The sequence below is a fragment of the Microtus oregoni genome, unplaced genomic scaffold (genome assembly GCF_018167655.1).
Source record: "Microtus oregoni isolate MIOR12 unplaced genomic scaffold, Mior012 000046F_ref0000063, whole genome shotgun sequence".
NCBI classification, from domain to species: Eukaryota; Metazoa; Chordata; class Mammalia; order Rodentia; family Cricetidae; genus Microtus; species Microtus oregoni.
In genome coordinates this window covers 13,020,009-13,043,795 of record NW_024543220.1, presented here as the reverse complement: position 1 = coordinate 13,043,795, position 23,787 = coordinate 13,020,009, and the positions used below count along the sequence as shown (strand labels likewise).

Genomic DNA, 23,787 nt, shown 5'->3' with positions numbered 1-23,787 from the left:
GTCGCGTCACTTCCGGGATCCGGCGTCACGCGTCACCGCGCCCCCGCGACCCGCCTCCTTGCCCACCTAGTGGGCGGGGCTCCGGCCGCAGTGCAGGTGACTGAGCCGAGCGGAGCCCTGCGGAGATGGGGTCCACCCCAGCGCGCTCGCCCATTCAACAGGTCCGAGAGAACACGCGTGGCACACCGGTGGGAGCCTCCTGTCGTGCATGCCTTCCCAAAGGTTTGGAACCTCGTGCGACTGGAAATATGACAATTTGTACAGGCACTGTAGAAGCCAGAGAAATTTGGTAACACGCACCTGTGTTTCCAATTACATTCAAGACTCAGATTAAATACAGAATAGGGGCGGAGACCTAGAACCAGACGTGAAAAATCCAGTCCTCTGGTGCCTCCTTGAGGAAAGACCGTAGAGCTTTAAAATAGCTGCGATCCCAGCACTCGGGAGGCAGAAGCGGTGTGCCTCTGTGAGCTTAAGGTCGGCCTGGTCTACATAGCAAGTTCCAGGCCAGCCAAGGCTACGTAGTGAGACTCTGTCTCAAAAAAAAAAGGGGGGGGGGGGAAGGTGGGGGGAACGGGAGTGGCCAGTTGTGATGCCCATCACCCACATGGCGCCTCACAACAGTCTGTAACTCCAGGTCCAGCGGATCCGACACCCTCTTCTGGCCTCCCAGGATACCATGATCGCATGTGGTGCACAGACATACATGCAGTCAAAACACCATACACATGAAAAAATTTAAAAGAAAAAATGTTTTCCTCGCGCTCCATCCTAAACAGCTTCAGTGGAACGGTCAGAAGAACTCCCTCTTAGTTGGCGTGAAATTAACCAAACTTTTTTTTTTTACGTCAGATTTGGACGACCAGTCCCGATTTTGAGTATTGATGGAGTGGAAAAAAGTGTAGTCGGGAAGGGGCGACTGACTCGAGGTGACGGATAACTGAGGCGTTGAATGAGAGCATTGGAAATGCTGCTGGATTGGAGATGCTTGCGGAACAGAGGGGAAACCCTAGCAATTCCCTGGTGAACACAAGCCCGTAGTCTCTGATCTTTCGAAAAATACAAGGCTGGGTCCCTGCTGGAAGCTGTTCAGCGCTAGGCAAGCGGCGGGACTGCGTTTTCTCCGATTCCCCGACTTTGCTCAAGTCAAAGAAAGATTAGGTGGCATTGCATTTCCAGGAAGGAGAAGAAAAAGAAGTCTCTCCGCAAACGAATGCACGCTCTTTCAAAAACGCTTCTTCCCCAAAGCGGAGGATCCACGCTTATAAAATTCCTTTCTCCGGAAAACAAGCACGGTTTAAAGGAATCTCTTGGGCCAGCAACGCACTTTTGGAAATGATCCATCCGAGGAGCCGTGGGGTGACGTCATCACGGCGCGACCGGCCGTAAGCCCTGGCTCCACCGGTAAGCTCGCAGTCTCTCACTCCTTCAACTGGCTGTCCTGCCGTGGCCTCTGTCCCGCTTCTGCGGCGATGGACAACCCTGGGGAGTCGCCCACAGACAAAGGCGGAGAGCCAGCGGAGTCAGAGGACATGAGGACCACTCCTGGGATCCCGGTGACCGCCGATACTGAGGGAATCCCGGAGGAAACCGACGGGAATGGAGACGCGGACGTGAAAGAAGCGGCGGCGGAGGAAAGCGAGGTAGGTGCCAGTTGTGGATCAGGCTGGAGGAGCACCCGGGTTGCTTCCTGGCTTCCGTAGCTAGAGCTGGAACTCACCGCGAGTCACTGTGTGTCTTCAACCTTGAGCGGCTGGGGGCGGGGAGGACGAGGACCTGTCGGTGCTGCTTCGGTCCGCCCCTACCTTCGTAGTGCATTGAACCAGTGTCTTGGATGCTAAATTCCAGAAGCCTCGAAAGGCCACCAAAACCAGGACTGTGCCACTTCAAAAGCTAAGCATTGTTGCCTAGTTGAACCTCAGCGTTCTTTAGGTTTCATTTCTGCAGATAAAATCTCGGAGCTTTAGAGCTGGAATTGACTTTGAGAGCTCATGGAGTGACAAGTAGATAAGATGGAATGGGCTTCCTAACGCAACTGCCTCAAAATGTTGACAGTAATAACAGGAAAAGAAGACGTAGCAAAACTTTATGGAATTTTGTTATTTTCTTTATATGAGGAGCGTCTCCCTAACACAGACTGTTCTTGAGCTTGTGACTCTCCTGACACAGATCGGCAGCAAAACTGTTTTCAGAGGAAAATTTTAAGCTGAATGTCTCATGCGGGCAGCTGAAGTAGAAGTAATAAATTCCAGGACTTCATGAGCTACAAAATAAGGCCGGCTTCTACCCCAACTACCTCAAAAAAAAAAAAAAAAAAAAAAAGAAAGATTAAAAAAAAAAACAAAGAAAGGAGAAAGAAGAGGGGAAAGGAGGAAAGTTAAGGACAAATAAATTTGATGATCTGAAGTACAAGCCAGGTGATGGTGGCACACGCCTTTAATCCCAGCACTTGGCGGGGGCAGAGACAGGCAATCTCTGTGAGTTCGAGGCCAGCCTGGTATACAGACGGAGTTCCAGGACAGGTTCCAAACCTACAGGGAAACCCTGTCTCAAGAAAGAAAACAAAACAAAATTCTGAAGCGCAAAGGTTGGTAAATATGTATAGATCAGTAACCGAAACTAAGTTGAAAGGTTTATCAAATATATAATGCCTTCACTTCCCCTCGCTGAATTTCCGAGTTTTTTTTTTTTTTTTGGTTTTTCGAGACAGGGTTTCTCTGTGGTTTTGGAGTCTGTCCTGGAACTAGCTCTTGTAGACCAGGCTGGTCTCGAACTCACAGAGATCCGCCTGCCTCTGCCTCCCGAGTGCTGGGATTAAAGGCGTGCGCCACCACCGCCCGGCTTCCGAGTTTTTAAATATGAATCTCTTTTTAAAGGAACTGTTAAATCACAGCAATGAGTTCTGGGGTATTAAGATTCCATGGTCAGCTGGTAGGACAGAATTTGGATTACATCTGTCACGAGTAAAACTGTTGAGTGCTGATATGGAGAGAAATGTAAATAATGACATCTTTAAAAAGGTTTTAGCACAAGGCAAGTAAAATGACTCAGCAGGTAAAGGGGCTTGCTGTGAGAACCCACATAAAGGGAGATGAGAACCAGCTCCACAAAGATTGCCCTGTGGTCAACACTTGCAAGTCCACACACATTAAGTTTGAGCTTTTTAAAATTTTTATTGTATGGATGTTTTGCCTTTGTGTACATATGTTTGCTATGTATGTGCCTGGTCCCTGTGGACGTCAAAGGAAGGTATCAGATCCCCTAAAACTGGAGATCACAAATGACTGTGAGCTGTCACGTGATTGTTGGTCATCGAACCTAGATCCTCTGCAAGAGCAACCAATGCTCATGACCTCTGAGCCATCTCTCAGTTTTTAGTTTAATCTCAGTATGGTGGTACAAGTCTATAATCCCAGCAAGGAGGCAGGACAGGGGAGTGCCAGCAGCCTCGGCTACAAAATAAGACCTTCTCTTAAATCACAAAGAAAAAATGTTTCCAGACTTTGGTGGTGGTGGCACAGGCCTTTGATCCTAGCACTTGGGAAACAGAGGCAGGCAGATTTCTGTGAGACCAGCCTGGTCTACAGAGTGAATTCCAGGACAGTCAGGGCTATGTAAAGAGACTGTCTCAAAAAACAAACAAAAACAGTTTCTAGTCTAGTAGTGGGAAGGGTCGGAACACTGTAGGTGGTGGTGCTCCCAAGACACATGCTGGAAGGAGGACTGTGCTGATGTCTGTGGCATGAGGCAGGGGAGTGCTGATTTGGCTCCTTGGTAAACAGATACAGGATATCTCAGCTGGAAGACTTGACTGCTCGTTTTCCTCTCCGGCTGGGATAATCTTCCGTTGGGAGACAGACAGCCTCTCAGTGCCTACAACCAGACAGCGACTGCATAACCAGATATACTGAGCTGGAAAGAGGAGGGCATTTGCTGACCTTGCCCAAGCCTGGAAAGTATGCCAAACATGTAACAGAGTTTCTGTCCATCTTCCCAGATCAAGAGTCAGGATGTCTCAGATCTAACAGCAGTCGAGAGAGAAGACCCGTCCTTACTTACTCCTGCAGCCAAAAAGCTGAAACTGGACACCAAGGAGAAGAGAGAGAAGAAGCAGAAGGTGGACGAGGATGAGATTCAGAAGATGCAGTGAGTCTCTTCTGACTTCCGTTCCGAAGCCCCGACTCAGCTCTGCACGCTCATGTGCTGCTTGTTTGAGATAGGGTCTCATGAGGTTTAAGTTAGTCTTGACTCTTGATCCTCCTGCCTCAGCCTCCTTAGTGCTGAGATTACAGGCATGAGCCACTATGCCTGGATATAATTTCAGGTCAGCAAACTGCCAGATAAAGGTGCCTGCCACCAGGCCTAATGGCCTGAGTTTAATCCTGGGAAACCAACGCTGTAAGGAGAGAACCAGTCCCTGGAAATTGTTCTGTGATCTCCAAATATAGACATGCTCCTACACATACACAAAATAAATGTGTAAATATAAGAATATTAAATAATTGATGTTCAAAATGTTTTGCTTTTAACGTTACTTTTAGTGTTTCTCATTATTAGTAATTATACATCAAAGTCATCATTTTCTTCAAAAAGCTTGATTTTTAGAGTGGCAATGATATGGGCTCATTACAGATAACTCATAATACCAAAAAAAAAAGGCCCAAAATTCAGCTGCTGGATCTTATTCCAAGAATGTATATGTGGATATATTTGTATATTTAACCCAGTTGTGCTGTATCTCATCTGTGTGTGACTCATATTAACCCCTTTACCTATTCTAGGTAGAGTCTTTAAATTTTTGTTTCTTTTAACAACACTGTTACAGCTTTGGACATATCTCTGCATCTCATCCATTTCTAGGATAAACCAGCTGTATAAACTCTAGTATGAATGTGTTTCAAAGGATCTTCAGCATATCCTCTGCAAAAATTGTGATCTTGTTTTAGTTGATCATTTCAAGTTTCTTGATTAATACTTAAGGTTCATTTTCTTCCATCTTGATTGGCCATTGGATTTTTGTGAATTTCCTATCCAGCCCTTAGTTCATCTTCTAAAACTGGTTTGGCCATCTTTTTATTTATTTAAAAGAATTGGGGCTGGAGAGATGGCTCAGCGGTTAAGAGCACTGACTGCTCTTCTAGAGGACCTAGGTTCAATTCCCAACACCCATATGGCAGCTTACAACTGTCTGTAACTCCAGAATCCAGCACCCTCACACAGATATATAGACTAAAACACCAATAAAATAAATAATTTAAAAAAAGAATTAACTATAAAGAATATAAGGGGCTAGAGAGACTTCTCAGGGGTTAAGAGCCATCTGTGCTAAGATGTTCCAAAGGATCTGGCCCTCTCTTCTGGCTTCTATGGGCACCTACACACACACACACACACACACACACAAGCAAACATACTCACATAGGTAAGTTCAAAAAAAGGGGAGGAGGCTGGAAAGATGGCTCAAAGGTTGAGAGCACTGCCTTCTCTTCCAAAGTTCAATTGAAGTTCTCAGTTCAATTTCTAGCAACCACATGGTGGCTCACAACCATCTGTAATGAGATCTTTTGCCCTCTTCTGGCCCACAGGCATGCATGCAATTTATTTATATAATAAATAAATAAATAAATATTTTAAAAAAGAAAGGATACAGCCCACCAGATAGAGCACTCACCATCAAGCCTGACAACCTAATTTGATACCCATGACCTACATGATGGAAGGAGAAAACTGCTTACCTCAAGTTGTCTTTCATGTGTCCCACACACATACATACAGCACATAGGCATAGAAGATAGACTCAGTAATTTAAAATATTAGCCCTGAGGCTACCATAGACTGCCTGCAGAGCAAGCAGGAAGCCCTGTGATGGATCCAGCACTGAGTAAAACTGTAATCCCACCCTCTGGAGGGCGGAGCCAGGAGGACCAGAAACTCAAGTTTGAAGCTAACCTAAGATATATCATGTCTCAGAAATTTTCTGAAGACTATACATAATTTGACTGTTTTCCTCTAAACATGTTAACATTGAAGAACCCTGATTTGAACAGAATTTTCTGTATTGGATGTTCACTGTCAGTGTGAAATAAGTCAGCATTAGAATACAGTGCTTTGTCCTCATACTGCCAAGTCTTTTAGGAGGAGCAGGCGCACGCTGCCACACGCAGCAGCTCTGTCTCTGAGGGAAGGAAAGTGTGCTCTTTTCCTCTTCCCAGAGGTCCTGAGGAGTGGAGATGCCATCCTCAAGCGCACTAAGCTAAAGCCACCAACTCCGTGAGATACATTTTGGTTTGTTTTTGGTCTGGGGCTTTGCTTTTGTTGACTTATGCCTTTAGTATTCATTCTTATTAACCAACTTAATTACCGGAATCTTTGTCTAGAATCCTCGTCTCTTCTTTTTCTGAGGAGCAGCTGAACCGTTATGAAATGTATCGCCGGTCAGCTTTCCCTAAGGCAGCCATTAAAAGGGTAAGGATGGACTACCCCAGTGTGGTCCCCTCGTGTTAGGAAGACGGTAGAATCCACAGCTGTGCCTTCATCTGAGTGAGGTAATGTTAGTTAGGAGAGAAGATAAAATCGCCTCTCTCATCTGGCCAAGGCCAGCCTTGTATGCCAGGCATGGCAAGTCATAACACATAGTAATCTTGGGGGCTGAGGGGGGGCGCTGTTTTTGTATTTATTGATGTTTCTGTGGGTATATACCATGTGTGGGGGTGCCCATGAAAGACAGAAAAGGACATCACATTTCCTGACTGCAGTTACAGGTGGTTGTGAGTCACCCAGGATGGGTGCTGGAACCTGAACTCTAGTCCTCTGGAAAAGCGTCTTACTCCAATAGTCTCAGTTTTAGCACACAGCCTTCAGTGCGGCATGCAGTCACCTGTACTACATCCCAAAGCCAGTCACTGATTATCTTAACAGTCTTTTTTCTTTCTTTCTTCCAAGCTGATCCAGTCTATCACGGGGACCTCTGTGTCCCAGAATGTTGTGATTGCCATGTCTGGTATTTCTAAAGTTTTTGTCGGGGAGGTAGTAGAAGAAGGTGAGTATTGTTGGTTATACAACATTCTTGCTTTCATGGGGGTCTCACTTTCAAGAGCATCTACACCAGGGCATTTAAGGGTCTCTGCTAGTTTCCAGCCACACTAGAAGTTGATCCTGTAGGGAGCCTTGTCTTGAGGAGAGCATGGCTACTCTTGTAGTTTTTATCACTGGGTAGGCGGAGATGGAGGGCAGGGATGAAACCATCTAGGCAATCCCTCTCGTCAGCCCAGGGTAACAAAACAATTGTGTATCTTTCCTCAGTAGACCTTGCTTGTGCCATTCAGTGTAAGAAGACAAGAATGCCCTGATAGCAATACCCACTGAGAGCTTTCCCTGAAAGCCTGGCTGCTTCTCCCTGCTGATCTCCAGCTTGCCACGTCCTTTTCTTTCCTGTAGCTGTGACCCGGTCCCTGTGGGGTATAACTAAAGCCAGCATGATAAGACTTTGTGAAGTTTTCTTTTTCTTTATTATAAATATTGGTATAACTTTTTTAAAAAAATATTTATTTACTTATTATATATATAATATTCTGCCTGTGTGTATGCCTGCATGCCAGAAGAGGGCACCAGACCTCATTACAGATGGTGGTGAGCCAGCATGTGGTTGCTGGGAATTGAACTTAGGACCTTTGGAAGAGCAGGCAATGCTCTTAATTACTGAGCCATCTCTTCAGCCCCTTGAAGTTTTCTTAAGGAAAAATATCGGTTTGTTTCTGTGGCAAGTTAGTAAACTTTATGTTAACGAGGCTGTCTCTTTCTCCATGCAGCCCTGGATGTGTGTGAGAAGTGGGGAGAGATGCCACCACTGCAGCCCAAGCACATGCGGGAGGCTGTTCGGAGGTTGAAGTCCAAGGGGCAGATCCCCAACTCCAAGCACAAGAAAATCATCTTCTTCTAGATCTGCCCGAGCCGTCCAGACTCCACAGCTGTGCTGTGCACTGGTGCTTCCTCGTCGGTGCTGATGTCAGTGTCTCTGTCCACCTGTAAGGCACCAGTAACAGAGACAAAGACAACCTGCTGGCTTCCCTTCGAAGCCTAACGTTGCTACAACCCAGGTTGTTTCTCGCCTCTGGTTTTCAGAAACTTAACCTCGGGTCATCTGCCATAAAGTCACAAGGGTGACATGCTTCATGCTGTTAACATTTCAGACTCTCCTGCGGAGTTACCATTAAACTTTTCCGACGTGTGGAAAAGTTTATTTTGTTGAAGGCAAAATTTATCATTCTTCCATTGTCTAAATAAAACTAACAAGTCTTGACTTTGGTTTTTGAAGACAGGGTTTCACCAAGGAGCCCTGGCTGGCTCCCAAGTGCTGGGATTAAAGGCATGCACCAACACCACTTGGTTTTTGTTTTGGTTTGTTTGTTTTTAAGACAAGGACTCAACTCTGTAGCTCTGATTGTCCTGGAACTCACTGTGTAGAGAAGGCTGCTCTCAAGCTCACAGAACGCCACTACTAAAACTTGGCACTAGTCTTAGCTTTTTCATGAAAAAAAAAAATCTGTTTTTGAGACGGTCTGGCTGGTCTAGAACTCACTACATAAACCAGGCTGCCTTGAACTTGGAGCCTGTCTGTGGCTTCTGAGTTCTGAGGTGGTCACCACACCTTGCCTTGTTTCTTCTCTCTTCTCTCTCTCTTCTCTCTCAGCTTTTGGGCCTGAGGAGCTCAGACCCAAGTTCAGTTCCCAGCCTACATCAGGGCACTCACAACTTCCTGTAACTCCAGAACTAGAGGATGCAGTACCTCTTCTGGCCTCCATAGGCATGGACAAATATTCGCATACATACACAAAAATCACTAAAAATGAGTATTTATGTAGTCAAGGAAATAACCTGAACTTGTGGTCTTCCTGTCTTTACCTCCCCAATACTAGGATTAGGGTGTGTGCCCATAGTCGGTGCTGGAAATCAGACTCAGGGTCTCCATGCCTGACAGGCAAGCATAAAAATAACCTAGGCATGTTCCCAGCTCCCAGCACTGTTTACAGCCATGTAAATCCCACATTTGGCCAAGAGCATCATGAGTTTGAGGCCAAATTAGGTGCGCGGCAAAAATAACCTAAAAAAAAAAACAAGCACAGGTCGAAGCTCACCTGCTTCACCTCCTATAAACAGACACAGACAGACCAATGCCACTTAACAGTTTTTAATTTGCTTTTCAGGTGGTTCACAGAACCAGTACACGCAGGGTTTGATCAGATATTGCAACATAAGAATCTCCCAATACTGACTAGGATTCCAGTTCACTGTATACATTCTCACTGCTTTCCTCAGAGAATGAAGTGACGTTTTATTGACAGTGATTAGCAGTAGTAAGGCTACCTGATAGAATTGGCAATCCACTAACCTGCTTCCCCTCCACTGCTGAGTGTCACAGGAAGGGTTGGAAGCGGTTCTCTTCTGAAGCTTTCCTGGGCAAGTCTTTTGTTTGTAGCACCCTGAGTTAGGGAAACAGCTCAGACTCAAGTAATTAGACAGATCTGACTTTTAGTGGCTTACATTGAAACTCATTGGCTTAGCCAAAGCAGAAGACACTTCAGTGGAGCACTCCACAAAGAATGCTGTAAGACTCAGGCTAAATCTTGACCAAAAACTAGTAAACTGACAAAGATTTTCCCTCTCAACTCCAATAGGAAATTCTTAACATGTAGAAACTACACCTGTTTTGATAAAGGATAATGGATAAGGCAGGAACATAATAGCAGGACAGGAAGCGCTGATATCAAGTCTGGCCACTAGAAAGGTCTCACTGTTACTTCCCTGTGCCATGGGGCGAAATGCTTCTTCATTCTTCATAGCTACACTGGGGAAATGGAAAGGCCTGGCAGAAGATCTGGTGGCACCTAGGCAAGGCCCTAAGTCTCCTTAAGGACTGTGTGGCCTCTGAAACTCCAAGAGTCAGTCACTTAAGTCACATCTGCCATGGCTCTCGACCAGATGTTACTCCACTAGCTTGGAGTTTAGCTGTTTAGCTGTTTTCACCTCTGTGGCCTGAGTCGCTGATGTTAGAAATCTAGAAGTTCCTGCCCCGGAGAACTCCTTGCAGTGTTCCATCTCTTTGAGTCACAGCATCTGTGAGATGTGGTCTCATCTTTTTCTAGTTCACACACAGGTACCATTCCTTCAGAGTACAGAAACATGGAGATTACAGCCCACGGCACAGTAAGGGTCAGAGGAAATACACAGAATACACGGGAAGAGAACCCATGTTGGCTTTCCATTAGAGATTCAGTTAGTCATTCCAGTGAAGTAGACATTGATGGCCATCTCTGCAGCCCAGTTAGAGGACTCAGCTCTACTGCACACACACAAAGGCATATTCCCAGTACATGCATGTCAACAGGACATCTAGACAATCCCAGGTGACACAGCTGCGTCAAGTGCTTTACAGCTGAGAGGACAATGTGCAGTGGCTGGAGTCTCGGAGGGACAGTGGTGCTGTCTCTCCAGAAGTTCTCTTGAGGTATTACTTCATGTTACAAACAGCAACTTGACAGCAGAGCTCCAAAAGGACTGCCCTGCTCTTCACTGTCTTCTACCCTTACCCCGAGGATTCACACAGCCATTTCACGGCTCACGAGTCAATGCACGGGGGAATGGAATTACAAAAAGCGACATAATTGAAATCCCACGGAATAATAGTTTTATCATGTTTCTTCAGGGATGACTTCTAGACACCAAGGCCAAACCTATCACATAAACTAAAACTCCATTTGCACATGGACAAGAACCCCAAAACCCCTCAGCTCCAAATCATGATATTCTGGCCATTAAGGCATTATCCTTCACACAATGTGTTTCTACTGCAGGCCTGAGGGAAAAGCACATCAAGGGTTAGACACTGTCTCCTGGAGGGATGCCGGAGGGATGAGGATGTGACTGTGAACTTCAAGCGACCCTGACGTTAGATGGTTCTATTTCCTAGTTACTGGCTCTTGCTTTCCCTCTACGAATCTTAGAAACACAGACAAGCTCTTCAAGCTTCTAACTTAACTAAAAGTGCTTTCTTCTCCCTGAGGCAGTGACAGAGCCCTACAGATAATGTTTCCAGATTAGGTTCCCCCTACTCTTGACCAAGTGTGTGGTCACCTGCTCCCCTCAACTTTCCAAGGCACACCCCCGACTGCTCTCCCTGTTCTCTGACCATCCATTCCCTTCTCTGTGCTCTAGATAAATAAAGCCAGTAGACATGCCCAATGGTTGAATGAAGTCACCCCACAGCTCCACATGAGCCAGGGCTCTTGTCGGCGGCAGCACTGTCCTAATGATGTTGGGAGCGCAGCCAGACACAGCATCACAGCGGCCCCTCTTCCCTCAGCAAGGCTCTCGATTCTTTCCTGAGTCGTTTCCGTGGGAGTAGTAGTTCAGATGTACATCATCTTTAATTCTGTAGTGTTTGTAATGCCGGGGGGAGTCCAGTCACACACGTGTGCCACTTCCCTGTGCGTCATGTTTCACACTCAGAACTCTGCTCACCGTGACTTTTCTATGGCTGTGTTTCTCTCTTCTGGTCTGCTTTTCACTGTCTAGAAGCAGCACCACTTAATGGCATTTAAAGTCCTAGGTCATTTATAAAAATCTGAAACAAGGAAACTTCACTGCTAACAATGTCTGCAAAAGATGTTCCCAAGTCTGCAATGTGTCTCCTAAGTGTAACAAACCACAATCCTGCAAGAACTGTGTCTGGAAATTTGCCTCAGTGGAGAACATGACTGAGTCCTACAAGTCTAAACAAATGCAACCTCGTTCCTAAGTGTTTTCCTTTACCCTGGGAACGCACAGGATGGTGCTTTTCCTCCCCTGCCCTCAGCCCCAGGCATCACAAGCGACCATCTCCCCACACTGGAGAGTTAGTGATGCTTCTGCTCGGCCAGCGCTACCTGGAGCTCAGCACAGAGCCGAACTCTGACCATCAGAAGGAAAGGGAGCTCTCTCACAGTGCCAGGGGGAAACCTGGACCATTTACATAAGGTGAAATAGCATGATTTGAAAAAGCCATAGTAACAGGAAGTGGGGCAGCACACTGAGGCATCGCGACTAGGTCAGAGCACATGTTTAGCTCCCAAACTACCAAGTGCTGACATAGCAAAGGCAGAAAGTCATAGTGCTGGGAAAGCAGGTGCCCAGGGACTCCTAGTGCAAAAAGAAGCCTGTCAGGTACAGCTGTGGGAGCAGGAAGAACTGTACCCCACCTCAGCATGCCCTCAGCTGGGCACTCTAACAACTGCTGTGTCAGGGACCACGACCTCGCCGAGTCAGTCACAGCTTCACAATGAAGACATCGCCAAGATAGGATGAGCCTAGATCCCACTCCACTGCTCCCTCAGCTCAGGCCTCCTCTGACCCAACCCCTGAGGCTGGGCTATTTCCTGATCTACTCCAAAACTCAAGCCAAGGACTTTTTAGATATGCCAGAGGAAGCGCTGGGACATGGGATCTTTGGTGGCTGTGCACATGACTCAGATGGACACTTTTCACACACACCATAAAGGAAGCAAACATCACTGCCATGAAACCAGGATGTGAGATGCTCTACAGTGTAGAGAAGATTCCTCTAGTACGCAGAGGGCTACAAGGCTACATAATGGCAAGATGTGGTGCAGGGCCAGGTACATAGCTATCCCAGTTCCTGGACGCAGCCATGCTCTCCACTGTCCTCCACCCAGCCTAGCAGCCAGCAGGGAGCACACAAGGGTGCTCCCTCCTGGCCCTGCTGGCTCCTCGGCACCTCTATCCTAGGTGGTGCTGTTGCTGGTGATAGCCTCTCTCCTTGGCACAGATGGGTGAGCTGCTGTCAGAGCTCAAAGAGAGGGTTGTACTTCCTAATCTCCTGGAGAAGTTTCTCTCTGTCCTGGTGGGCGCTGGCCAATGCTTGTTTGGTGTCCATAAGTTCTTGCTGTAGGGTAGGCAAGTCTTTCTCCTGGAAGATAAGTAATTCACAATTAGGGAACATAGCAATACCCTTGCAACCACCACCACTAATGAGGCTGGGGAGGGAGAATTCAACAGAAGCCCTGGGACAATGACTGAAACTCCCTCTGTGGAGCTCATCAGTTACAGGCATAGGAAGAGCTGCAGCCACACCCACCAGCTCCTGTCTACAGCCTCTGTCCTCTCTTCCAGAAGCTACTGCTGATGACTGGAGGCCACACCACCAGCTGCACACAACAGTGACCTTTTAGATATGTGAGTTTTATTGCTTCCACAATTGCAACTCTCTAGAGCCCTAGAGGTTTATGGGAAGATTAGGTCAGGTCCTCACCTGCAGTCCCAAATCCTGTCCTGTGGGCACCAGGAGTACCTACCTGTTCTTGTGGGAGCTGCTGCTTCTCGGGTATTTCATCCAGTGGTCTGTCCTGAGCAGGTGCTGGAGAAATAACCATGTTAAGTGACAAATAGGTGCCAATAGCTGACAGTTCCTACCTGTCAACTAGATTGACTTATCAGAGAAAAGGGCAGAGCAGAGAAGCCAAGAAAACTAACTCACCACCAAGGTGAAAGACACCGTCGTCACTCCGTCTCAGCACAAGATGCTCCACTGCCAAAGTGATGGGAACAGGGCCAGGGGACGTTGGATAGATGGGAGGGATATCATCCTGAAGGACAGAGGGGAACCACATGACCTACGTGATGTAGGTGGGTCTTCTATCTATCTGTTGTTTCATTGGTTAATTAATAAAGAAAACTGCTTGGCCTGATAGGTCAGAACTTAGATAGGCAGAGTAGACAGAACAGAATGCTGGGAAGAAAGGAAGTGAGGTAGACACTATAGCTCTCCTCTCCAAGATGGACGCAGGTTAAGATCCTTCCCGGTAAGCCACTACCTCATGGTGCTACAAAGATTAATAAATATGGGTTAAAGCAAGATGTGAGAATTAGCCAATAAGAGGCTGAAACTAATGGGCCAGGCAGTGTTTAAAAGAATACAATTTGTGTGTTGTTATTTCGGGTGTAAAGCTAGCCATGCGGGAGCCATGTGGCGGGAGGAAAGCGGCCCGCAGCTCCTTCTACACCTACCCACCCAGCTCAAGGGAATATACCCATGCCTCTACCATCCAGCTCAGGACAGTTTGACGTCACTGATTCTCCAGATACTCTTCTGTTTTTAATCACATTTATTATTTATACGTGTGTCTCTGTGTATGTATGTCTGTGTATGCATGTCAGGGCTCTCATGTAGAGATCAAAGGACAATTTGTGGGAGTAGGTTCACATGGTAATGTGAGTCCCAGGGATTGAACCTGGGTCCTCAGGCTTGGCTGCAAGTGCTTTTAGCCACTGACCCATCCTGCAAGCTCACTCACACATTCCTGTGAGGTGCAATGGGCAGAGCAAAGCCCCAGCTGTCCTAGAGACGGCAAGACTGAGAGTCACACCACCAGTCCTAGAGACGGCGAGACTGAGTCACACCACCAGTCCTAGAGACGGCAAGACTGAGAGTCACACCACCAGTCCTAGAGACGGCGAGACTGAGTCACACCACCAGTCCTAGAGACGGCGAGACTGAGTCACACCACCAGTCCTAGAGACGGCGAGACTGAGTCACACCACCAGTCCTAGAGACAGCGAGACTGAGAGTCACACCACCAGTCCTAGAGACGGCGAGACTGAGCGTCACACCACCAGTCCTAGAGACGGCGAGACTGAGCGTCACACCACCAGTCCTAGAGACGGCGAGACTGAGAGTCACACCACCAGTCCTAGAGACGGCGGGACTGAGAGTCACACCACCAGTCCTAGAGACGGCGGGACTGAGCGTCACACCACCAGTCCTAGAGACGGCGAGACTGAGTCACACCACCAGTCCTAGAGACGGCGAGACTGAGCGTCACACCACCAGTCCTAGAGACGGCGAGACTGAGTCACACCACCAGTCCTAGAGACGGCGAGACTGAGAGTCACACCACCAGTCCTAGAGACGGCGAGACTGAGTCACACCACCAGTCCTAGAGACGGCGAGACTGAGAGTCACACCACCAGTCCTAGAGACGGCGAGACTGAGCGTCACACCACCAGTCCTAGAGACGGCGAGACTGAGTCACACCACCAGTCCTAGAGACAGCGAGACTGAGAGTCACACCACCAGTCCTAGAGACGGCGAGACTGAGCGTCACACCACCAGTCCTAGAGACGGCGAGACTGAGCGTCACACCACCAGTCCTAGAGACGGCGAGACTGAGAGTCACACCACCAGTCCTAGAGACGGCGGGACTGAGAGTCACACCACCAGTCCTAGAGACGGCGGGACTGAGCGTCACACCACCAGTCCTAGAGACGGCGAGACTGAGTCACACCACCAGTCCTAGAGACGGCGAGACTGAGCGTCACACCACCAGTCCTAGAGACGGCGAGACTGAGAGTCACACCACCAGTCCTAGAGACGGCGAGACTGAGAGTCACACCACCAGTCCTAGAGACGGCGAGACTGAGTCACACCACCAGTCCTAGAGACGGCGAGACTGAGAGTCACACCACCAGTCCTAGAGACGGCGAGACTGAGCGTCACACCACCAGTCCTAGAGACGGCGAGACTGAGTCACACCACCAGTCCTAGAGACGGCGGGACTGAGAGTCACACCACCAGTCCTAGAGACGGCGAGACTGAGTCACACCACCAGTCCTAGAGACGGCGAGACTGAGAGTCACACCACCAGTCCTAGAGACGGCGGGACTGAGAGTCACACCACCAGTCCTAGAGACGGCGAGACTGAGAGTCACACCACCAGTCCTAGAGACCGCGAGACTGAGTCACACCACCAGTCTTAGAGACGGCGAGACTGAGTCACACCACCAGTCCTAGAGACGGCGGGACTGAGTCACACCACCAGTCCTAGAGACGGCGAGACTGAGCGTCACACCACCAGTCCTAGAGACGGCGAGACTGAGTCACACCACCAGTCCTAGAGACGGCGGGACTGAGAGTCACACCACCAGTCCTAGAGACGGCGAGACTGAGCGTCACACCACCAGTCCTAGAGACGGCGAGACTGAGTCACACCACCAGTCCTAGAGACGGTGGGACTGAGAGTCACACCACCAGTCCTAGAGACGGCGAGACTGAGTCACACCACCAGTCCTAGAGACGGCGAGACTGAGAGTCACACCACCAGTCCTAGAGACGGCGGGACTGAGAGTCACACCACCAGTCCTAGAGACGGCGAGACTGAGAGTCACACCACCAGTCCTAGAGACGGCGAGACTGAGTCACACCACCAGTCCTAGAGACGGCGAGACTGAGAGTCACACCACCAGTCCTAGAGACGGCGGGACTGAGAGTCACACCACCAGTCCTAGAGACGGCGAGACTGAGTCACACCACCAGTCCTAGAGACGGCGAGACTGAGTCACACCACCAGTCCTAGAGACGGCGAGACTGAGAGTCACACCACCAGTCCTAGAGACGGCGGGACTGAGAGTCACACCACCAGGAGCTTGACATGGGTTACATGACAAAGACAGGATTAGGATTACAAATGGCCTGGGCTTTTTGAGTATGTGTGCGTGTGTTCATATTCATATGTGTTCACGTGCATGTTTACATGTGTGCATGTGGAGGCCAAGACGTCTTACCTCAATCATGCTCCTCCTTACTTTTTTTTAAGGTTCACTTTGTGTATAAATATTTTACATTCATGTATGTATAAGTACCATGCAAATGCCTATCAGAAGATGAAGTCAGATTCCCTAAAATTGGAGTAACAGATGGTGTGAACCACCAGGTGGATCTGGAAAGGACCCTCAGGACCTCTGCGAGAGCAGGAAGCACTTTTAGTCACTGAGCTGCCACTCCAGCCCTCTCTCAACACTATTTTTGAGATGGTTTCTCACTGAAACTGAAGCTCACTGGTTAGCAAGACTCTGGAAAGTTCTTGTCTTTTTAACTTATGAGAAGCAATCTAAACTCGGGTCCTCACACTTAAGCAGCAGACGCTTTACCAGCTGAGCCATCTTCCTACCCCCATTTAGACTTGGACCTGTGCTGCCCATCCCCGTCCCCCTTCATTCACTCAGTCACAGAACTGTGAGGTGACAGGAAAGGCACTGCCACTACAGAGTCCAGGGCAAACACCAAGGTCCCTCTCACCTTGAGGGTAACACTGGAGTTCAGGAGCTCAAGCTGCATCGGGACTACCACTGGGACGTCCTCATCCTCCAAGAAAGGCCCCAGAGCATTAAGCACTGAGGTGAACAGCTCCAGGTCACAGCCCCGAAGTAAGAACCGCAGGAAGCCATTTTGTGTGGCCAATGGGGAATGAACAGATGCACCAGGCCCCACCTCAAAGCGCAGGCCCACAGCAGGCCTGATGCGGCCAGTCTTCAGATTTGAGGACTCCTGGAAGCTTGTGCCTTTGAGAAGAGAGTTGAGGAAACACATTAATACAGGGACTAGTGTAAGTACTCCCCTACGCCTAGCACACACAACCCTATGCCAACATAGCAGAACCATCCTACCTCACAGGTGTGAACTAGGCCACAGAGAGTAACTAGCCCAAAGTCACACAGCTGTATACAGCAGAGGTGAGGTCTGGAGTCAGGCAGTCTGAGTCGGGCTTTTTGTTAGAACGCCCCTCAAGGTACAGGGGCAGCAAAAGGCCTTGCCTGAATTTGAGACACTGGGCTAACGGTGCAGGGAAAGTACTGAACATAAGGACTACAACCTCAAACAAAGCATCTCCTCCTCTAGGTGTAGCCTTCACATTTGTCACTCATCCATGCTAAGCCCTCCACAGTGCCACAGAAAACCATCTGGAGTTTCCCTGAGGCGAGAACCATGTACTTGGAATGACTGTGGGAAGCAACTACCCAGAGAAGCTGAAGCACCCCGCTTTAGTGATCTAGAATCGCTACCCAGAGAAGCTGGAGCACCCCGCTTTAGTGGTCTAGAATCGCTACCCAGAGAAGCTGGAGCATCCCGCTTTAGTGGTCTAGAATCGCTACCTAGGGACATAAAACCTAGGGAACTCTTGAGCATGTGCGCCCAAAGTTCACAGCACCTCTCCTTGAGACAGTGACACAAGGTGGAGCAGTGGCACAAGCAAGTGAGCTCAGGAGGCACAGGGAGAAGATGAGGAATTCAAGGCCAGCCTGGAACACACAACTGAACTGCAAGTCATCACAGGCTACATAAATGAGACCACGTCTATAAACAAACAAGCAAGCAAGCAGCAAAACTGGACAATCCGCATGCCTATTCAGGATAGACTGGAGAAGTGATTAAGTACTGGATACAACTAATATTCTGTATGTGACAGGCATGGGTAATTATGACTACACAACTATACACTTGAAACAAAACAATTTTATGCTATTCAAATTCTACCTTAAAACCTGGGGGGGGCAGACTACAAGGCAGAATATGTAAAAATGAACTGCTCTAACTCAAGAGCCTGGAGAGCCGAGCAGAACAGGTCTGAGTCAGGCGTGTGGTTGTGACAATAGTCCTAGCACTGGGGAAGCTCAAGATCATCCTCAGACACATGCCAGCTCCTAGTCCAGCCTGGGCTACATGAAACCCAGACTCAAAGAAGGGCTGGAGAGGCGGCTCAGTGGTTAGGAGTACTGGCTGCTCTTGCAGAGGACCCACAGGTCCCAGTCCTAACATGGGGGCTCACAAACATCTGTTGTTCCAGTTCCAGGGGATTAAAACCCTCTTCTGGCCTATGCAGGCTCAAAGCATGAACCTGGTGTACACACATCTGTTCAAGCAAGACATGAAAAATAAACTCAGTCTTTAAGATTTGTTAATGAAGACTGGCATAGTGGCACATATCTTTAATCCCAGCACTTGGGAGGTAGAGGCAGGCGGATCTCTGTGAGTTCCAGGCCAGCCTGGTCTACAAGAGCTAGTTCCAGGACAGGCACCAAAGCTACAGAGAAACCCTGTCTCGAAAAACCAAAAAAAAAAGAAAAAAAAGACTCCACTGCAGCGCTGTTATTTTATGTGTACTTTTTAAATATTCTTTGGTATCTACTTAAAATATTAAAAAATATTAAACAAAGCCTATAACATAAGCCAGATTTTCCCTGCCATCTGATGAACATGAGTAAATGAAGTTCCCATCAGACAGAGCTTTTGGTTGGCAGTCACAAGACAAAAGAGAGGACACTCTTCCTGTTTAATCCCAGTGGGACCTGCGGTGAGGACGGACACTGCCCAGTGAGTGTGAAGCCTGAAAAGAGGCCAGGAGGCCTCCTCTGTTAGCCAGGGACTCGCTGGAGAATCCCCCGCAGCTGCCAGACAAAAGAGCCAAGAGCTCGGCACTAAAAGAACCTCCCTTACAGCATGCTGAGTGCCAACTAGCCTCGCCTGCCTCAGGAAATCCCACCACTCTTCCGGAATGGTCAGCATCTGTACCTGGGCATTGTCCATGGAGAAACTGCCAGAGGCCCACAGTGCCCAGCTGTTGCAGGGCCAGTTCTTCTGCTTGCAAGGCTACTGTCAGGTCCTCACCCCGAACTTCAATCCCAAATGACACTTCATTCACCTTCAGGACCAAAACTGACACCTGTCAAAAGAGAGTCTCTTAGTTTTGATTCCCAACTTGTCCCAGAGCCTCCCCCTGCACAGAAGAAAGCACGGCAGCTGACCGAGTGAAGGACGAGGTCACCACTGGCTGACACCGAGCTGTTGGTCTCTGGCAACCCCTGGCCACAGTTATCCAGAACAGGGCTCCCTTGAACACCAGTGTCATCCAAGACACTTGTCACAGATGCTGGTGGGACAGACTCCAGACCAGACTCTGCATGAAGAAGGTAATGAAAGAGGTCAAGGGTCAGAAAGGTCTGCTCACATTCAACTTCTAAACCAGCAACAACTCCGGGAACAAAAGCACTGGGCACTTGAGAACAAGAGAGCTGATGAACTTAAGGACGGACCCTTCTTAAAGTGTGATGCAGGGTTCCATCAAATCTAACACAACTGTAAACAGAAGCACCCACTGGAGGTCAGAGAGTCAGCACACAGGATAGACATACAAAGAACAATATTTGTACAAAAAATTACTTAAAGGAAATTCCACACTACACACACTAAAACCTAGAGTCTTGCACACATTCACAGAGAGACAAGCCAGCAGAGCACGGAAGCCTAGAACCTAGGGAGGATCGCAGGTTGGAGGCCAACCTGGTCTATATCGCGAGACCTGTAATTAAAAGGCCAAACTGAAGAGACCTCGGTGGTTAACAGCACGGGTTGCTCTTGCAGAAGACCCAGTCCTGTTCCCAGTGGCTCCCAACTATCTGTAACTCAGCTCCAGGGGCTTCTGAGGCCACATATGCTCATGAGCACATACCCACTCAGACACATAATTAAAAACAAATAAACATCTTTTTAAAAAGCCAAAACCATCCCCTCCCTCCCAGAAAAAGAAAGAACAAGTGTCGGCAAGAATGTGGAGAAGAGCCGGGCGGTGGTGGCGCACACCTTTAATCCCAGCACTCGGGAGGCAGAGGCAGGTGGATCTCTGTGAGTTCGAGACCAGCCTGGTCTACAGAGTTCCGGGACAGCCAAGGAGTGATACACAGAGAACTCCTGCCTCGAAAAAAACAAGAAGAAATAAAAGACTGTGGAGAAAAAGCAAAGCCACCCTACCAATGTTGGCAGCAATGTGAATCAGTCCAGGCGTTGACAACAGCAGCTCTCAAAAGCAGAGCTCCCACTGGCCTAGAACCCCACTTCCAGCGATACTCAAGGAAACAGTAGTGCATTCAAGGAATGTGTGCACTGCCGTGTGTACTGTAGCCTAGATACAATCACCAAGCCACACAAGCATCCCATTGTCCAGTGAAGAAAGAGAAGTGTGTGTGAGTGTGCAGGAAAACCTGTCATTGGACAACATGGAGACAACGGCACAAGCACACAGTTACTCTATGTGATTCAGGAAATAATCAGACACAATCAAAGAACAGTGTGAGGGGTGCTATGGGGAGAATAGACAGGTGTGGACCAAGGGCATAACCACTGGGCGGGGCAGGTGAGAGAACTGTTACCACACAAACACACACGGCCATCTGTCGCTCTCCAGTGTGGGGCTCTGAGGCAGAGTCCATGCTCAGCATGCCGACAGCCTCATTAGAGCAACACCAAACACAGTAACTGTAATAGTATCAATAGGAAAGACATAAATATGTTCTTCAAGTATTCTGAAGGAAGCATTTAATAAGTTGCTATTTTGATAAGCTAAGAGTATGTGACTTCCAAAAACAATAAGTTTAATTCCTAAAAGTTAATCATTGTCTGAAGATGAAGAGATCGCTCAGTGGAGAGAGCACAGGTGTTCCCACTGAGGACCAGGGTTCAATTCCCAGCACCAGATGTGCTGGCTCACACCTGGAACTCCAGTTCCAAGTGTTCCCATTGAGGACCAGGGTTCAATTCCCAGCACCAGATGTGGTGGCTCACACCTGGAACTCCAGTTCCAAGTGTTCCCACTGAGGACCAGGGTTCAATTCCCAGCACCAGATGTGGTGGCTCACATCTGGAACTCCAGTTCCAAGTGTTCCCACTGAGGACCAGGGTTTAATTCCCAGCACCAGATGCGGTGGCTCACATCTGGAACTCCAGTTCCAAGTGTTCCTACTGAGGACCAGGGTTTAATTCCCAGCACCAGATGTGGTGGCTCACATCTGGAACTCCAGTTCCAAGGAATCTGACGCCTTCTTCTGGCCTCCATGGCACATATATGTTGCACAGAGGCAAAACACTCATATATATATATAGTTAGATATATAATTATAGATAAATATATGTAATTAAAAGGTTTAAATTAATCGTTATATCCTTAAACAAAAAGCTTCAGGTTATTTTCCAACAATAAAATACACAAGCAAGGGTTGACCAAATGGCTCAGAGGGTGAGAGCACTAGCTGCTCTTGCAAAAAATCCAAGTTCAATTCCCAGCACCCACACAGTTCACAACAGTCCATGACTCTAAATCCAGCAGATCCAGCATACTCCACTGGCCTTCAAGGGCACCAGGCACACAAAAAGTATACTTACATACATTCAGACTAAACATGCACAAATATAAAAATTAATATAAATAACATAGTAAATATAAAATAAGTCTTTCAAAAATTAAAAAAAAAATACCTAGGCAAAACAAAGCCCAGACAGCAAGCACGTGCCACTAGTAACAGATACAAACCAACTCTGATCAGCTAACCTTGTGGCTCTAGATAAGAACTCCTTTGACTTGAGTATTTTCCTGTAATAAATGTTAAGTATTAAGCAATAACCTGTAAGAGATGGAAGTGAAAGCACATACTTGTAATCCCAGCGCTTAGAGGAGTCAGGAAAACAGGGAGACCACCGCCACCCCCCAAAAAAGAACTAAACATAAAAATAACTGGGAGATGTGGAAATAAAGGCAGAAAACGTATATCCTGAATATTCTCTTTTGTTTTGGTTCGGAAGGTGTCTATTTGACCCTATCTCGGCTGCACTTGACTCCTGCTGGTGTGGGTGTCAGCGAGAGGGCAGGCACACCCTCTGGGTGAAGGTGACTTTCTCCGACATACCGGACTCCAGGAGCATCACAAAACTGTCGCTGCCATCGCTGTCTACTGAGATTCGGTCTTCAGGGCCACTGCTGTCCACCGAGACACCGTCAAACGACTGCTGGGAGACTGTCCTCTTCATGGAGAAGAAACGGAGCCGTGCAGCACCTCCACTCACCGGGGCTGCCACCCCATCATCTGTCTTGGCCACAGCTTCCCTACGTTTAAAAAAAAACCACCAGTTCAGCTTTGAGGACCGTTCGTTCCCTTTCTGCTCTCCCAGCCTCAGTCTAATACATTTCCCTAGCGCAGACGGTTACCGTGAAGACACACCTGCTGTCTGAGCACTGAACTACTTGAACAGCTAATAACATTAAATCTCAAGGCTGGCTATTCAGGGTCATCCCATTCACAGAAGAGGCCAACTACCTACTGCCCTGGTGATAAAGAGTGGTGCCAAAGAACCTGCATGCACTTCCCAGTCTCGTTCTTATGGATTTGTGCATGTGGGGACACACACTGTGTGCGCGCGCACAGACACGTGGTTTCTAAGGTGTCCAGAGGAGGGTGTCAGGTTCCCGGAGCTGAGTTACAGAAAGAGCCGTGAGCCTTCTAGAGTCCTGCAAGAGCAGCAAGAGCTCTGAAAGGCTGAGCACCTCCGCAGCCCCACTCACAAGCCTCCACTCAATTGCTCTGGAGAGACAAGAGTGCAGGGGGTAAGCTAACGAAAGGACACCCCGTCCTCAGAAGGAAGACTGGTAAGCAGGTAAGTCCTATGGGACTAAGTCACACACGTCCTAAGGGCCAGAGCAGAAATGATCACGAATGGAGTCTTAGGAAAAGGCATTTTCTTCCTTTGGTTCTGAAATCAAAGTCTTACCCTGTAGCCCTAACTGGCCTGGACCATGGACTCCCGAGTTCCAGGTTCTAAGTCTGTGCCACCATACTAGGTTCAAGAGGCAGCACTGAAGTGTATCCATGAAGAACTGGGAAAGAGCTGAAGCAGACAGAAGAAAAGGGCACAAGTCCAAGGGCAAAACTACACACAAGGGAGGGCGTGAGCAGCTCTGCCCGGCTCCACTCAGGTGCAGTGGGGTTGGAGAGGAAAGGAGATAATGAGGCGGAAGGCTGAAGAGACAGCTTAAAGACCTTCCAACTCTCAGAGGTGCGGCAACAGCTAAAGGGGGGGATGAGGAAACCCCAAGTCCTCTAATGTCCACTAGTGTGTCTCATGTGACCCACAGACTG

At 48.3% G+C, this 23,787-nt stretch overlaps 2 protein-coding genes across 2 annotated transcripts in view; one reads left to right on the top strand and one right to left on the bottom strand.

Annotated features, from left to right (window-relative positions):
• The first annotated feature begins 82 nt into the window (after nt 1-82).
• Taf11 (TATA-box binding protein associated factor 11) lies at nt 83-8,381 on the top strand. The gene is made up of 6 exons (XM_041634897.1): nt 83-222; nt 853-1,643; nt 3,998-4,146; nt 6,378-6,465; nt 6,943-7,039; nt 7,809-8,381. Exons 2-6 carry the CDS (start codon nt 1,473-1,475, stop codon nt 7,937-7,939), a joined length of 636 nt encoding a protein of 211 aa, XP_041490831.1. The 5' UTR covers nt 83-222; nt 853-1,472; the 3' UTR covers nt 7,940-8,381.
• Nucleotides 8,382-9,171: 790 nt separating this feature from the next.
• Nucleotides 9,172-23,787, bottom strand: part of Uhrf1bp1 (UHRF1 binding protein 1) — a 61,434-nt gene continuing 46,818 nt past the window's right edge. The window contains exons 15-21 of the mRNA XM_041634853.1: nt 22,561-22,757; nt 19,630-19,781; nt 19,397-19,547; nt 17,126-17,388; nt 13,529-13,637; nt 13,347-13,408; nt 9,172-12,961 (exon numbers count right to left, since the gene is read on the bottom strand). Coding sequence (XP_041490787.1) covers nt 12,836-12,961; nt 13,347-13,408; nt 13,529-13,637; nt 17,126-17,388; nt 19,397-19,547; nt 19,630-19,781; nt 22,561-22,757 — 1,060 coding nt within the window. The 3' untranslated portion in view covers nt 9,172-12,835. The remainder of the gene's footprint in view (nt 12,962-13,346; nt 13,409-13,528; nt 13,638-17,125; nt 17,389-19,396; nt 19,548-19,629; nt 19,782-22,560; nt 22,758-23,787) is intronic.

Coding starts and splice junctions, on each gene's coding strand:
- Taf11 (XM_041634897.1), top strand. CDS start 1,473: ATGGACAACCCTGGGGAGTCGCCCACAGACAAAGGCGGAGAGCCAGCG. Junction 1,644..3,997: donor CGGCGGCGGAGGAAAGCGAG/GTAGGTGCCAGT, acceptor CCATCTTCCCAG/ATCAAGAGTCAGGATGTCTC. Junction 7,040..7,808: donor CGGGGAGGTAGTAGAAGAAG/GTGAGTATTGTT, acceptor TTCTCCATGCAG/CCCTGGATGTGTGTGAGAAG.